Genomic DNA, 13,792 nt, shown 5'->3' on the forward strand with positions numbered 1-13,792 from the left:
AAAAAACCGTATTCAGCTGTCACTGGCAGTCTCATTCTACTAGTTTTTCTCACGAATTTTTAATATCATTCATCCATCAAATACTTTTTAAGCGCCTACTATGTCCCAGGTGCTATTCTGGGCACTGGGAACAGCGTAATAAAACCTCAGTTTCTGCCCTCACTGAGGTTATATTCCAGGAGGAGAGAGACAAACAATTCACAAGTAAAATAATTAGTGTATTTAATGGGGCAGAGCATCTATACAGAGAAATTTAGAAGTTCAAGAAGATAAGGAATGGGCGTGTGTACTGAGGAGTGAGGGAAAGAAAACCGTAGGATGTTATATACACGTTCACCTTGCAAAGTTTATTACCCACATTCAACAGCTGTTAAATAAGTCATCAAAATACTAGATATGTGGGAAGAGAATTTACACACTCCTGACATTTCCATCCTCTCATACTTCACGAAACAGAAAGAGAATCACTCGGCTTCTTGGCACTGCTGTTCAGAAGCGAGATATACGGATCAGACCTTGTTCAAGGGAAAAGCAAAAGCACGGCAAAAAGTTCGGCAAGTGGCAATAATACCAGTTCGGGAGAGAAGAATGAAAACAATCGGGTGTGCCTCAGTGTGCCGAACTCGTGGCGATCACTCGCTGCCCCGGGCCACCGCCCTTCAAAGAGGGAGCGGACGCCCGGTTCCGTCGGTTTCGCGTTCATCCCTGACTCGGTCCCACAGGCGCCCCCCGCCCCCCCGGCCCACCGCCAGGCCTGGCCTCCACTCATCTCCAGCCCTCGCCCGCCGGACGCACTCGGCCCCCAGGGCCGACTACCCGCCCGCCCGGAGCCAGCTCGGCAGCGCAGGGGCCGCCCCCGCCGCCCGCCGGCCCCTCGCCGGCTGCCACGTAACCCTTCGCGGGAACCAGGAACTGCGCGGCGAGGCCGACGGGAGGGGACGGGGGCGGGGGCGGGGTGTGCGCGGCCGCTAAGGGGGCGACGCGGCGGCCCCCGGGTCCTGCGGGCGGCGGCCAGGCCTGCCGGGGCTCGGCAGCCCGAAGCCGGCGCGGGGCACGGCAGGGCAGGGCAGGGCAGGCCTCCACCTCGGGGTCCGGGGGGCCGGTACCTCCCCCTCCCCGTCCGGTCCCCCGCGGTCCTGGGCCGAGGGGCCAAGGCTGGCAGCCCGAGGAGGGAGCGACGGGGCGGTTGGGGCGCGGGACGGACTCACCTCGAACATGAGCCCCAGAAGGAAGACCATCGCCACACAGGAGACGATGTCCGCGTGATTCTGCAGGATGAATTCGTGGCTCAGGACCGGGGGGCTCTTAGTGCTTTTCTTGCGAATCGCCATGGTGAAGCCACCGCCCGTGCCTGCAGGTGCTCCTCCCCGGCTCCGCTCTTTCCAGCTGCTCACCGACTAGCTGCCGCCGCCGCCTCCCCCTGGCTGCTCCTCACAGCCCTGCCGCTGCCGCTCGCTGGGGCTTCACTTCCCATCCCACAGCCAGTACGCAGCCGCCGGGGCCGCCCGGAAAAAAAAAAAAAAAAAAAAAAAAATGGCAAGCAAGCCCACAGCGGGGGTGAGCATGCGCACCGGGGAGACGGCGCTCGCTCGTGCCGGGGTCGCCCCTGCGAGCCCACAGCGCCGCCTGGGGACCGGAGGCCGTCGGCCCACGGCCTCTCCTGGGTAAGGAATCAGAGCGGCACGCCCACTGCTCGGCTCCAGGATGGAGGTTGGCAGTCGTTTGAGGCGCGAGCTTTCTGCGCTGAGCTAACAGGCTGAGTCCGCGGCGGGTCGAGAATGGCCACGTGCTGTGGCGTGCATGGCCGAAAGCATTGTCTTCCCGCCCTCCTGGGCTCTCTGGGCTTGGGTGTCAGTGCTTGCTTTCATATAGATTGTCACTTCTTGTAAGCCACAGCCACCACCACGGTAATCAAAACATGGGACTACCGTCTCACTACACAAGGGTAAGGTGACTTCTTCAGTTTTAGTGTCTTAAATATTAACTTCAGAGTTATTTTATTTTATTTTATTTTATTTTAAGATTTTATTTATTTGACAGATCGCAAGTAGGCAGAGAGGCAGAGAGAGAGAGGAGGAAGCTGGCTACTCGCTGAGCAGAGAGAGCCCGATGCCAGGTTCGATCCCAGGACCGTGGGATCATGACCTGAGCCAAAGGCATTGGCCTAACCCACTAAGCCACCCAGGTGCCCCCAGAGTTATTTTAAACACTGTTGGGGACTTAAAAAAAACACTTGTTGAAAGCTTGAACTAGTTTTTGTTTTTTTCTTTTTCTTTTTTTTTTTTTTTAATTAACAGTTCCTGTTCAGTCCCACCTACATCCCCATCCCTCCCTGCCTCTCACTGAAGACAATCAGAATTTGTTTGGGTTTACCTGCCTGATACTTATTAACATTTCTTAGTAATCTAGAGAGATGGTACAAAAGGTTTGTGGAAAAGACAGATCTTCCTCTTTCATCTTTCTACCCAAACCAAGACTCCTTTGTGTTCTTTCTCTTAAATCGCACCACTCTTTACCTGTTTGCCAAATCCAGAAACCACAGTCATCCTGGATTGATACCTTTCAGCAGCCTTCCATATCCAAACTATTATCACACTCAGGTAATTCTATTCCTTTTCCCCCTTACCACTGCCACAGCCTCAGGAGGAGAGCCGTCAAATCTCATTCATGTGTGATCTCTTTGAAACCTTTGCTGACTTCTATGACTGATCTAGGCATTTGTCTCTTAGGATTCAACTGTATATATATATATATATTTTTTTTTTTGGTAAAGATTTTATTTGTTTATTTGACAGAGAGAGACACGGCAACGGAGGGAACACAAGCAGGCAGAGTGGGAGAGGGAGAAGCAGGCTTCCCACCAAGCAGGGAGCCTGATGCGGGGCTCAATCCCAGGATCCTGGGATCATGACCTGAGCTGAAGGCAGAGGCTTAAGGACGAGCCACCCAGGAGCCCCTCAAATGTATTTTTTGAATACACATTTTAAAATTTTAAGTTAAATTTTTAAAATTTTTATAATTTTTATCACATAGTTCACCTATTTCAAGTGTACAATTTGGTGGTTTTTAGAACATTAACAAAGTTGTGCAGCCATCCCCATATTCTAACTTTAGAGCTTTTTTATCACCCTCCAAAAAAATCTTGTACATGTTACCACTCACTTTCCATTTTCCCTCATGGACTTGGCAGTCCTTGGCAACCGCTCATCTTAGTGCCTCTCTAGATTTGCCTATTCTGACATTCCACATACATAGAACTGTGGTCTTTTCTGACTGGCTTCTTTTACTTAAGATAAATGAGGGTTTTGAGGATCAGCCGCGGTGTAGCATGTATCAGTATTTCGTTTCTTTTTATGGGCAAAACAATAGTGTATGGATATATCACATATTATTTATCCATTTATCAGTTCACAGACATTCGGTTTGTTTCTCCCTTTTGGTGATTGTGAGTAATGCTGCTGTGAGCATTAGCGTGTAGGTTTTATAGGGACTTTTGTTTTGGGTATCCACCTAGAGTTGCTGGTCACATGGCAACTATATGTTTTACTTTTTGAGAAACTGTCAGACTGATTTCCAAAGGCGCTGCACCATTTTACCATCCCACTAGCAATGTCTGGGGGTTCTAGTCTCTACTCAACCTTGCCACTATTTGTTATTTTCTATCGAGTAATTTTATCCATCCCAGTGGCTTAAGGTTGCTTCTTATTATGTCTTAGACGTGCATTTCCCTACTAATGCTGTTGATTCTTAGCCATTTCATGCGCTTGCTAGCCATTTGTATATCTTTGGAGAAATGTCTCTTTAAATCCTTTGCTATATTCTGGGTTATTAATATTTTTTAATTCATTCAGTTATGAGTTTTTAAGATATATTCTAGATACGAGTCCCTTTTCAGATAACCTGATTTGAAAACATTTTCTTCTAGTGTGTTTGTCTTTCTGTTTTCTTGATGGTGTTCTTTGAAGCACGAAAGTTTTTAATTTTGGTGAAGCCCAATTGATCTGTGTTCTCTTTTATCATTTGCTCTTTGTGTACTAAGATATCATTGCTTATGGGCCCCGGGTGGCTCAGTCGGTTAAGCAGTTAAATGTTTGCCTCCTGCTTGGGTTGAGATCTCAGAGTCCAGGGATGGCATGGGCTATCTGCTCAGTGGGGAGCCTGCTTCTTCCTCTGCCTTTGCTGCCCCACCCCTGCTTGTGGTCTCCCTCTTACTCCACTCTCTTTCTCCAATAAATAAATAAAATCTTAAAAAGAATTTATTTAACGCAAGATGACAGAGGTTTGCTTGTTTTTTCTAAGAACCTTACAGTTTTAGTTTTTGCATTTGAGTCTATGATAATTTAGTTGTATTTTGTGCAACTTCTGATCGCTTCTGTTTTCTCAGTAAAATATGAAATGAAGTCATCAGGAGTGGGGACGAGGTTTGCAGAGAGAATGGTGTTAAACTATGGGAGGGTGAATGGATTGGGGGAACATAATCAGACAGCAGAGGCTCCTTGAGACTTGTGGACATAAATTCAAAGTGAGACTTGTCTGCAGCCACACCCCCTGCTTGGATCCAGGTGTGGAGAAGGCAGAAAGCTGGGTTTTGCAAGGCCTGTGTGGCAGAAGGACGAGGATGTTGAGGATATTTGCAGATAAGGGCAGAGCTAATGAAGTGAACACTGTGAGGGGTGGTTGTGTCCCATCCTGTATCACTTTCCAGCCCGCAGTCCACCCTTTCCTGCTGTGAAAGGCAAACGTTTGCAGACTGCATCCCTGAGGCTTTCTTGCCCTCTGACTTCTAGTAAACTTTGGCCAAGGGAAGGCACTGGTCAAAAAGGCAGAGGAGAGTTTTGGGGATTTATTGTCCCTGATTCCTTGTTGCTTTATTGTTTCTGGAGTGCCTGTGTTTTTCTGTGATCAGCCCTTGTCATGTAACCTTTCTCTCACTGTTTGGCTCTCCCTGGGCTCAGTGAGCTCATTCTCTCCCTGGCCTCTTCAGGCTGTTGGTGGTAATGGCTTTCCACACCCCCAGTCATCAGAAGCTTCCCTATCTCTTGTTCATTCCCTCTACCTGCCCACTCCTCCGTGAAGTGGCACTTTGTCAAACCCTCTCCAAATAAACCCATCTGAACATGCCTCTAGTCCTTGCCAGTTCTCTGACAGATGCAGAGAAACAGTGCTAGGGCCTCTGAGTGGGGGGCGCCCATGGGGTTGAAGATGGCTGGAGTGGAACTAGTTGGTTAAGAAGGAAGTAGTCAGGGAATTGGATGCTGGGAGTGAGTTCAGATGTTGTGCAGTCATTGGCCAGGAGATGGCAAAGGCATGATGGAGGGAGGGAGTACTGAGGTAGATGGAGAAGGAATGCATTGTCAAGGCACCAGGAGGCTAGGATGCTTGACACACTATTTACATGGATGTTCAGTCACCAAGAATGACTGGAGGAGTAGAATGGGAAGGGAGCCAGGGAATGAGCCAGGTGCTAACGTCTGACATAAATGAAGAGGAGTCAGAGAGTTTAGCAGATGATTACCACAGGGGGATGTGGGTGGTATAGTTGGAGGGCATGGGCTTCCAGAAGAGCTGGGGTTTTTGAGCGAGGGAGGAAAACTGTCATCAGCCATAAGGATCATGAAAAACACCCACTCCACCCCTGGTGGTATGTGAGGAGCGGGAGGGAAGAAACAGCCACCTCTTGACAAGGCACTAAGGAAAGCAGGTTTCAGTTTTCAGTCAGAGCTGTAGCCGGGTTTCTGCATAAGAGGGTGAAGAAAACATACAGAAAGCAATGGAACGTGCAGAGGATTTGGCAGTTGACACAGCTGGGGTCCCAGGGGATAAAGTAGAAGGGTTTAGGGGCGAGGGGCATGGCTTTTAGTTTAAGTCAGCAAAGGGATGAGCAGAATCATGTGGGGAAAGAGAAGATGGTGACAATGGATGACTCTGGAGGTTTGCTTCTGGAGGGTACCAAGGTGGAGAGTGTTTCAGTATATGGTGGAATTATTCTCATGGTCTTTTAGGGGAAAGCAGGGAATCTGTTCTAATTTCAACTTTCTTTGTAGAATTGGCCTCTTAAGCAGTTTGTAAGGAGCGGTGACCAGCATTGAATCCTCTCAGAGTGGGTCATGGTAGTGGGGAACTTTGTCTTACCAAGATCCTTGGGTTTCTGAAGGCTTGTTTCAAGCAGATTGGTTGCTCAGGTATGTCCCACTCTGGGACCGATAGAAGCGAGGATGAAGTGGGACTGTTGCATTTCCACCTCTCCTAGATGCCAGAAGGATAAAGGATGAGGACCTATTTGTTGCATGCCTACTACGTTACAGGTATTTTGCTTTCACATGGGTTAAAGCATTTAGTCTTCATGAAAACCCTATGAAATAGGTGTTATTATTTTAATTTTAACAGGGAAACTGAGGCTCAGAGAGGTTAAATAATTTGCCCCAAGTCATGGGGCTGGTAATCTGTTTGCCAAACCCTTTCTTGTTTCATGTAAGTGCTCCTCCAGAAGCTTCACTTAGCAGGAAAAGGTTGAACTTGTAGGGAGAAATGACTATCAACCTTAATCATTCCAGAGGATAGTCCTGCCCTGATGGAAACATAGCACTTTTTTTTTTTTTTAAAAGCAGGTCATTGATCTGTTTACATGCCATTGTTATATGATTTACAGTAAATATTTAAAATATAAAGTTGTATTCAGATGTAAGTAAGAAATTATATTTCTATGAGGAAGCAAATTCACTCCATTAATAGTTGGAAATTATATATTTTCCTTGAGTATAATTTTTACTGCTGTGGAAATAATAAACAAAATTCATAATGCTGTGTTGTTATTAGTAGGAAAGATTGGCAGGAGATGACACATCACACTTGGAGGGGGTTGAGGGAGAGCTGGCTGGTAATGGTTATGAAAGTCTGTGAGCCATCTAAAGCACCCTGTGTCCCGCTAGGGTTAGGACTGTAATCTTCTGCCTCTAGAAGCTTAAGGGGCCCAAGGTAGACTTTCTCGCCTTTAACCTATAACTTATTTCACTTTATTTAATTTTGCCTTATTTAACACATCAGGGGCCTCAGTCAAAGCTTCTCTGGGAGAAGGGAGATCAGTTTCAGAGAGTGGTGCAAAGTGAAGCTTGGGAAACAAGAGTGGACATGCTTCCAAGAAGTTTAGCTTTGATGAGGAAGAGAGAGCAAGGTATGTAACTCAAGAGGAATAAAGGATCCAGGTAGGGTTTGTGTTTGCTTTTGAATGATGTGGGAGTTACGCATGTTTAGACGACAAGAAGGAGGGAGGAGAGGGAGAGGTTGAAGACACTGGGGCAATGGGAAGACGTGGGAAGGGACTGAGGTCTCTGTGGTTTGGGATCCACCAGAACATACGTAGAGAATTCCATTTACGTAGGAGGGGACACCAGTTTTCACACGGAAAGGAAGGAGTAAAGGTCAGTAGAGACAAGGTGGTCATGGATCTGAGAGTGGAGGTTCTCCCACATGGGTGATGAGATCAGGAGAAGCAGTGCAAGGAGGACTGGGAGCCAGATTCCTTTTCTGAAGGAATGAATGAATGAATGGGGAGACTAAAGGCAATAAGTGTAGAGGGAAAGATGGCTGAAGGAGCGGGGTTTTTTTAAGGAGTAGGGTGGCTCTGTAGTTGAAAAGGAAGGTCCTAAGAGAGCTGAAGGAGATTGGTGGTTTGAGGAGAGGGCTATGATACAGTCAAAGCAACTGGTGAAGAGAATTTTTGGTCTAACAGGTGAAGATGAGTGGAGTTTATTTATAATGAGATGGTTTATATTAGTTATAATTCTTTTAGTTGCAAGTGACTGAAAATTAGATATATTGGGCTAAAAGTTAACAGACTGGAAAAAAATCTTCGGGAATTGGAGTGCATTGTGGATCTTAGAAACTAGAACCAGGAATTTGACTTCATCAGGACTCTCAACACATCTCCTTTTTTCTATATTTTTTTTCAGCTTGCTTTGTTCTTTCCCTGTTATAATTGGAATTTACTTACATGGCAGAGAACATGGTCACTTGGAAGTTCTGTCAAAATAATCCCAAGGAGATACCCAGACTAGTCTGGCTTAGTAGCATGATCATTTCTGGGTCAATTTTTGGTCACCCTGTGGCTAGGGTGGGTGCGCTTATTACTGGAAGGTGTGGAGGAAGGGGTGTTGGGCAAAGAAGAACATGAACCACCACAGGTGCTCCAGAGAACATGATTCTGGAGGTCAAGGAACAGGAGGAAGTGGTTGGATCAGGGTGGAAAAATCCAGTAGCAGCATGAACATGAGTGAATGAAAGTAATAGAAGGGAGTGACTTGTACTTGAGGCAATGGCCAAGGACTATGGAGATGCACAGCAAGAAGATTTCTGAAATAATCTCAGCAGACACAGATAGAAGAGGGGGCCTGTAGTTGGAATTTGTTGTGCTTTCGAGAGGGTCCTAGTTCTCAAGAACAGACAGGAAGATGGTAGTAAGTGGTTCCTGGGAAGGGTAACACATGCAGAACACAGCAGCGGATGTGAGGGCCGCTTCCTGAGATAATTGGGCCATTACATCTGGCAGGGAGGCTGCCCAGTAGATCACTTTCACCTGAGGAGAAGGAACTAAGGAAAGCATCTGTCTGTGCAAAGTGCTTTCCTAAATGGCTTCTAACATTAGGCCTGATGCCTCAGGGAATTTGTGACTAGTTGAACTGAGTCGATATTTTGGAGTCATCAAAAACGGTATATGGCTCAGTGCCTAGTAGAATCAAGGTCCTGGGGTGGTGGCCAAGGATTCTTTGGCCCTGTTTCCTTGTTTTCGTCAGCCTGTACGCCCTAAGGCAAAGCCTATAGCACAGATGAAAACAACTAAAATGTATACAGACCGTTGCAGCCTCCCAGGTGTTGTTGATATACATTAGTTTTTTTTTTTTTAATTTTATTTATTTATTTGACAGACAAAGATCACAAGTAGGCAGAGAGGCAGGCAGAGAGAGAGAGAGGAGGAAGCAAGCTCCCCACCGAACAGAGAACCCGATGCAGGGCTCGATCCCAGGACCCTGGGATCATGACCTGAGCCGAAGGCAGAGGCTTTAACCCACTGAGCCATCCAGGCGCCCCGATATACATTAGTTTTAACCTCATATCAACCTGGAACCTAATGTTATTCCTATTTAAAGTAAGGAAACGGAGGCTCAGCAAAATAACTTAAGATTTTACAACCATCAGATTTTAATTCCCAAGATGAACAATGTGCATTTTATCTTATAAAAATCTCACAATCTTCTGCAAGATTTTACCAAAGAGTAGATTAGGTGTTTTGTGGGGCTTAACTGGTATAAATCAAAGTGAAATAATCAAAAATAGGTGAATATATTCTGTTAACAATAACAGGAAAAGTAATAGCAACTAATACTTATTGGGTACCAAGGACTCTGCTAAACACTATGGATATTTAACAATCATAATGACTCCTTGAGTTAGGTACTGTTATTCCCCTGTTACTCTCTGCAGAGGAGGAATTGACTGGAAAATACTACTACTAAACCATCACCAGTACCGCTACTCCTGCAATGAATGGAAACAGGAGTAGGTGACATATGGGGAAATCCGTTAGTAGTTTATTTTGATTTGGGGCATGAGCACTAGGCTGGGGAAAAGAGAAAGGGCTCTGTCCCTGAGACTGTCTATGATGAATGTTTAGTTTTGTCCCTGTGAAACGAGGCACATTTATCCCTATTATTTATTGCTTCTCCTGAGCATTACTCATAACCACTGACATTTTCTTTGATTTTCAGATTGCATCTACATCCTCAAATTAGGACACAAATACTGCTCTGCTAAGTGGAGTGGGGATTAAAAGAAATGAGTGGCCAAGGACTAATTCAGCCTGGGTGTGGAAGAACGGTTTTGGTGATGCTATTTACCCAAAGGGTGAGTTGGGAGAGGACGGTAATCAGGAATGTGAAATTGTGGATGGTAGTGAGTTTCTTCGCATTGATGCGTGGTCTTTGGGAGCCAGGTGAAGAGTTTATGCAGTTAGCCAAGGATTTAGGCCTGGGGCTTTGGTGAATGACTCAAGCTCAAGCATGCATCTGGAAATTGTTCAACATTATGGCAATGGTTAACACCACTAAAATGGATTAGATCCTTGAGGTGGTGAATGAAAAGAAAGAACAATGTTATATAGTCTTGGGAGTACCCGTAGCAAAGGTGCTCAAAGGGGATCAGAAGCTTAATTATGTATATGGCTTTTAATAGCAATGATTTTCAGAGCGTTTCTCAAACAACAATTTCCTGTGAAGTCTCCATAAAATCTGAATGATGAAACTTTTCAGCCCACCAGATTTTTTCACTCTGTAATCCTAATAATTGATTTATTTTAGGCTTAAATGCTCTTGCAAGGAATGTGCTGGTCCAAAGGATAGTATTATTATGAATTATTTCCCCTGAAATTGAAATTCATTAAAAAATACCGAAACAGACAAATAATAAAATGGGGAAAGAAAAAGGAGAATAATTATATTAAAGAACTGAATTCTGGGGTGCCTGGGTGGCTCAGTCAATGAAGCCTCCAGCTCCTGATTTCAGCTCAGATCATGATCTCAGGGTAATGGGATTGAGCCCCCGAGTTGGGCTCCACACGTAGCAGGGAGCCTGCATGGGATTCTTGCTCTTCCTCTGCCCCTTCCCTCTCTCAAATAAATAAATAAATCTTAAAAAAAAACAACTGAATTCCAAGAAAAAATTGTTTTAAGTCTAGCTTCCAGGAAGTCAAAGCAAAAAGTGATCATTGTGAATTATCTACATACCATCCCATGTACAGTTTTTGAAACATGGTTAATTATTAGCGTCACATGAATGGATTTTACAAGGGGTCTGGGAAGCTGTGTATTTTTAAAAATTTCCCTGGGTGATTTTGATGATTAGCCAAATTTGACAAATACTAGTCTAATAAAAGAAACATATCAGTTCACAGGAGAGAAAACCTTTTATCTAGCTCTGGAATCAGAAAGGGATTTCATTCCATGGATACCAAAGAACATTGAATAATAAAATAGGCAATGTCCTCAATAGCTCTAAAACAAACAAAAAAACAAACAAAAAACCCAAACAAACTCAGAGATTTTGTATGTATCTCACACTAACCTTTAACAAATAAAAACCAACAACACAATACTAAATTAGAATTCTCTTGATCTGGGAAAACAATTCATCAGGGTTGATAGAAAAAATTGTGTTCCTTAGTCCTCTTCAGAAATTCTGGTTCAGTAAATCTGCTTAGGGCCCAGAAATATGCATTTGAAATATTCAAGTGTCCCAGCTAATAGGGACACAAGTGGTCCAAGAGTACATTTTGTGCTGGGAGAATGGACTGCTGATAGTATTCCTGGAGGTTTCAGGTTTAGATGCAGAATTTTGAGATCTATCATTTGTGACAGACATTTTTACCATTTTTGAAAACTGATTTAGAGGAAGGAGGCTGGATTAGCTACTTCCACAAAGTATGCTGGGAAGACTTCCGTGGTGCAAAACCAGAGAACTTCTGTGAGTGAAAAGTTTTCTTCAACCCTGGGAAAAAGCTTTTCATGTTTCATGCTTCATTTGCCTCTAGTGTATCTGTCAGGCTCAACCTAAAGGGAGGAAGTAGATACTCAGTGGGTTAAAATCTTAGGGAATCATAGCAACAAACATGGGAAAAACTAATTGGCTGGTCTTTTGGTTGAGATGCACTTTCCTCCAAACACTTCAGTGCCAAAGATAGCACAGTATTAATATACTCACACACAGGGGTGCCCGGGTGGCTTTGTCGTTAAGCATCTGTCTTTGGCTTGGGTCATGATCCTGGAGTCTTGGGATCGAGCCCAGAGTCGGGCCACATAAGTGGGAAGCCTGCTTCTCCCATTCCCACTCCCCGTTTCTGTTCCTTCTCTTGCTCTCTGTCAAGTAAATAAATAAATTCGTTAAAAAAATACACTCATGCACAAAGTAAGGTCATATACATGTATATAGTATATACCTTATATAAATAAGGTCATATACATGTCCAGCTTGCTGCAGCCTAACTTATATTTGAAAGCCTATGATTTGAAAAAAATACTGTTTTCTTCAGAAGAGTACTTTTTCAGGGTCATTAGCCACCCCGAAGTTCTTAAAAACACTAGTGAACATAAGTGAGGGAGTCTGTCATATCAGTATTAGCTTTCCTGCAAATTTTGTCGTAAGAAACTTAACGGACAATATAGAGAGTTAGCTGAAGTCTCTGAGAGATAGAGGCAGAGTCTTTTCTTCTTTACATGGGCTAGTTACCGAATCCTAAATTCAGTTTAGATCTCAATAGGAGAAACTCGAACTATGATAGATCTTGAATACTGTACTATATTAGGGCTGGAATACAACGTTGGGATCTACCACAGAGTTATAAATAGCACTCTGCTGGATTCCGGGTGACTTCAGGTCTAGTTATCTTTAGATGATTTTCATACTGCAGTGAAACTTTAAAGGTCACGGATGTCTATGACTCCAGTTCAACATTAATTCTCCAGGTTCTCCAGGATACTAGGGGCAGGATTTCCTCTTAGGGAAAACTTTATGCTTGACATTTATATCCACTAAGGAATATGAACTTCAAGATTCTTATCCTTAGGGCTATGAGAACACTAAATAAGCACGAATCTCATTATTTCCAACTGCTGATAATTTTTGCAGGAGAAAATTCTATGACAAAAGTGCCTGTTTCACTGGACTAAAAGAGTTGGAACTCACCCATTGCATAGTATCAGGATTTTGACATTAAAATGTTTAGTTTATATCAAACCATTTACTTAATTTAAAAATTAAATAGCACTAACAGGAAAACTATTTCCCAATCTCTTTCTGTTTTTGAGATTCTTTTTCTGGCATTAGTAAAATGCTTATACTTCTATTTCCTGATTTGTTAATTTTAGACTTTATTGACTTTCTGTTATCTGAGCTGATGATTTAGCATTCTCAATCTCCCATTTCCTTTCTTCTATTACCCTAGACCATAATTTTTAGGCAGTGCTTACCTTATTATTGCCTTTGTAAAATTGCAGTGACAGATACTATTTCATAATTATTCCTTCCTTGCGTAGCTTTTGTTTTTTGGAATCCAATGATTGCCTCATGTTTTCCTCACCAGTGTAGTTTTCTATTAACTGGTCATTGTTTCAGTTGGTCAACTAGGGCTGTTGTATGACCACCCAAAGGCTCAAACATACCAGCGAACCTGTCAGTTCCATTTTCCCCTCTGGAAATCTCTCTCTCGGAGCCCCCACTTCCTCCTGCTCCAATTTAGAGCAGGTTTTAGGCACACCTTTGTCTTTGAACTTATTTTTGACATTTTCCTACGTTGGATTTACTATTTCAATTGTATACCTTTCTGTTTTTGTTCTTCTGGAGTACATTATCCAGTAGTTCCCTAAAGGGGCATACAGATAATACATTTTGAGTCCTTGCTTTCACACCAAAAATTGGTTCGTTATAAACTTATCGGGCAAATAATTTCCTCCCCCAGATTTTTGAAGGCATTATGCCTTAATACACACTGTAAAAGGCAGTGCTGTTTTCATCAGGCTCTAAGTGATTCCACACCCTCAATCCTACCACCATACCCACAACCCAGAATCTCTTAAGATCTCCTCTTTATCCCGATGGTCTGACATTTTATAATGTTATGACTTAGTGTGGATTGTTTTAAGTAGACTCTCTCAGCGGAGACTAAGGTCCTTCAGTTCTAAGAAATTTTCGTATTTCATTTTGATAATTTCTGACTATTTTGAGTTTTTTACTGGAACCCCTAATACTT

The 13,792-nt window shown here is 43.8% G+C and overlaps 3 protein-coding genes across 7 annotated transcripts in view; 1 reads left to right on the forward strand and 2 right to left on the reverse strand.

The window, feature by feature from the left end:
* The window catches only part of TRAM1 (translocation associated membrane protein 1), a 37,090-nt gene extending 35,597 nt beyond the window's left edge, over positions 1 to 1,493 (reverse strand). The window contains exon 1 of one of the 2 annotated variants that reach the window (XM_032315561.1): positions 1,209 to 1,493. In XM_032315561.1, coding sequence (XP_032171452.1) covers positions 1,209 to 1,331 — 123 coding nt within the window. In that variant the 5' untranslated portion in view covers positions 1,332 to 1,493. The remainder of the gene's footprint in view (positions 1 to 1,208) is intronic. The other variant, XM_032315560.1, reaches the window with a different exon arrangement.
* Positions 1,494 to 1,867: 374 nt separating this feature from the next.
* The window catches only part of XKR9 (XK related 9), a 100,678-nt gene continuing 88,753 nt past the window's right edge, over positions 1,868 to 13,792 (forward strand). Inside the window, exons 1-3 of one of the 4 annotated variants that reach the window (XM_032315565.1) lie at positions 6,617 to 7,202; positions 7,950 to 8,110; positions 9,762 to 9,897. The gene's annotated coding sequence lies outside the window, so the exon portion shown is untranslated. Of the gene's footprint in view, positions 1,946 to 6,616; positions 7,203 to 7,588; positions 8,111 to 9,761; positions 9,898 to 13,792 lie in introns of those variants that run through there. The other 3 variants (XM_032315562.1, XM_032315566.1, XM_032315564.1) reach the window with 3 other exon arrangements.
* LACTB2 (lactamase beta 2) overlaps positions 11,859 to 13,792 on the reverse strand; it is a 33,599-nt gene continuing 31,665 nt past the window's right edge. Inside the window, exon 7 of the mRNA XM_032315572.1 lies at positions 11,859 to 11,903. Coding sequence (XP_032171463.1) covers positions 11,902 to 11,903 — 2 coding nt within the window. The 3' untranslated portion in view covers positions 11,859 to 11,901. The remainder of the gene's footprint in view (positions 11,904 to 13,792) is intronic.

The sequence above is a fragment of the Mustela erminea genome, chromosome 16, assembly GCF_009829155.1.
Source record: "Mustela erminea isolate mMusErm1 chromosome 16, mMusErm1.Pri, whole genome shotgun sequence".
In the NCBI taxonomy this organism is placed as follows: Eukaryota; Metazoa; Chordata; class Mammalia; order Carnivora; family Mustelidae; genus Mustela; species Mustela erminea.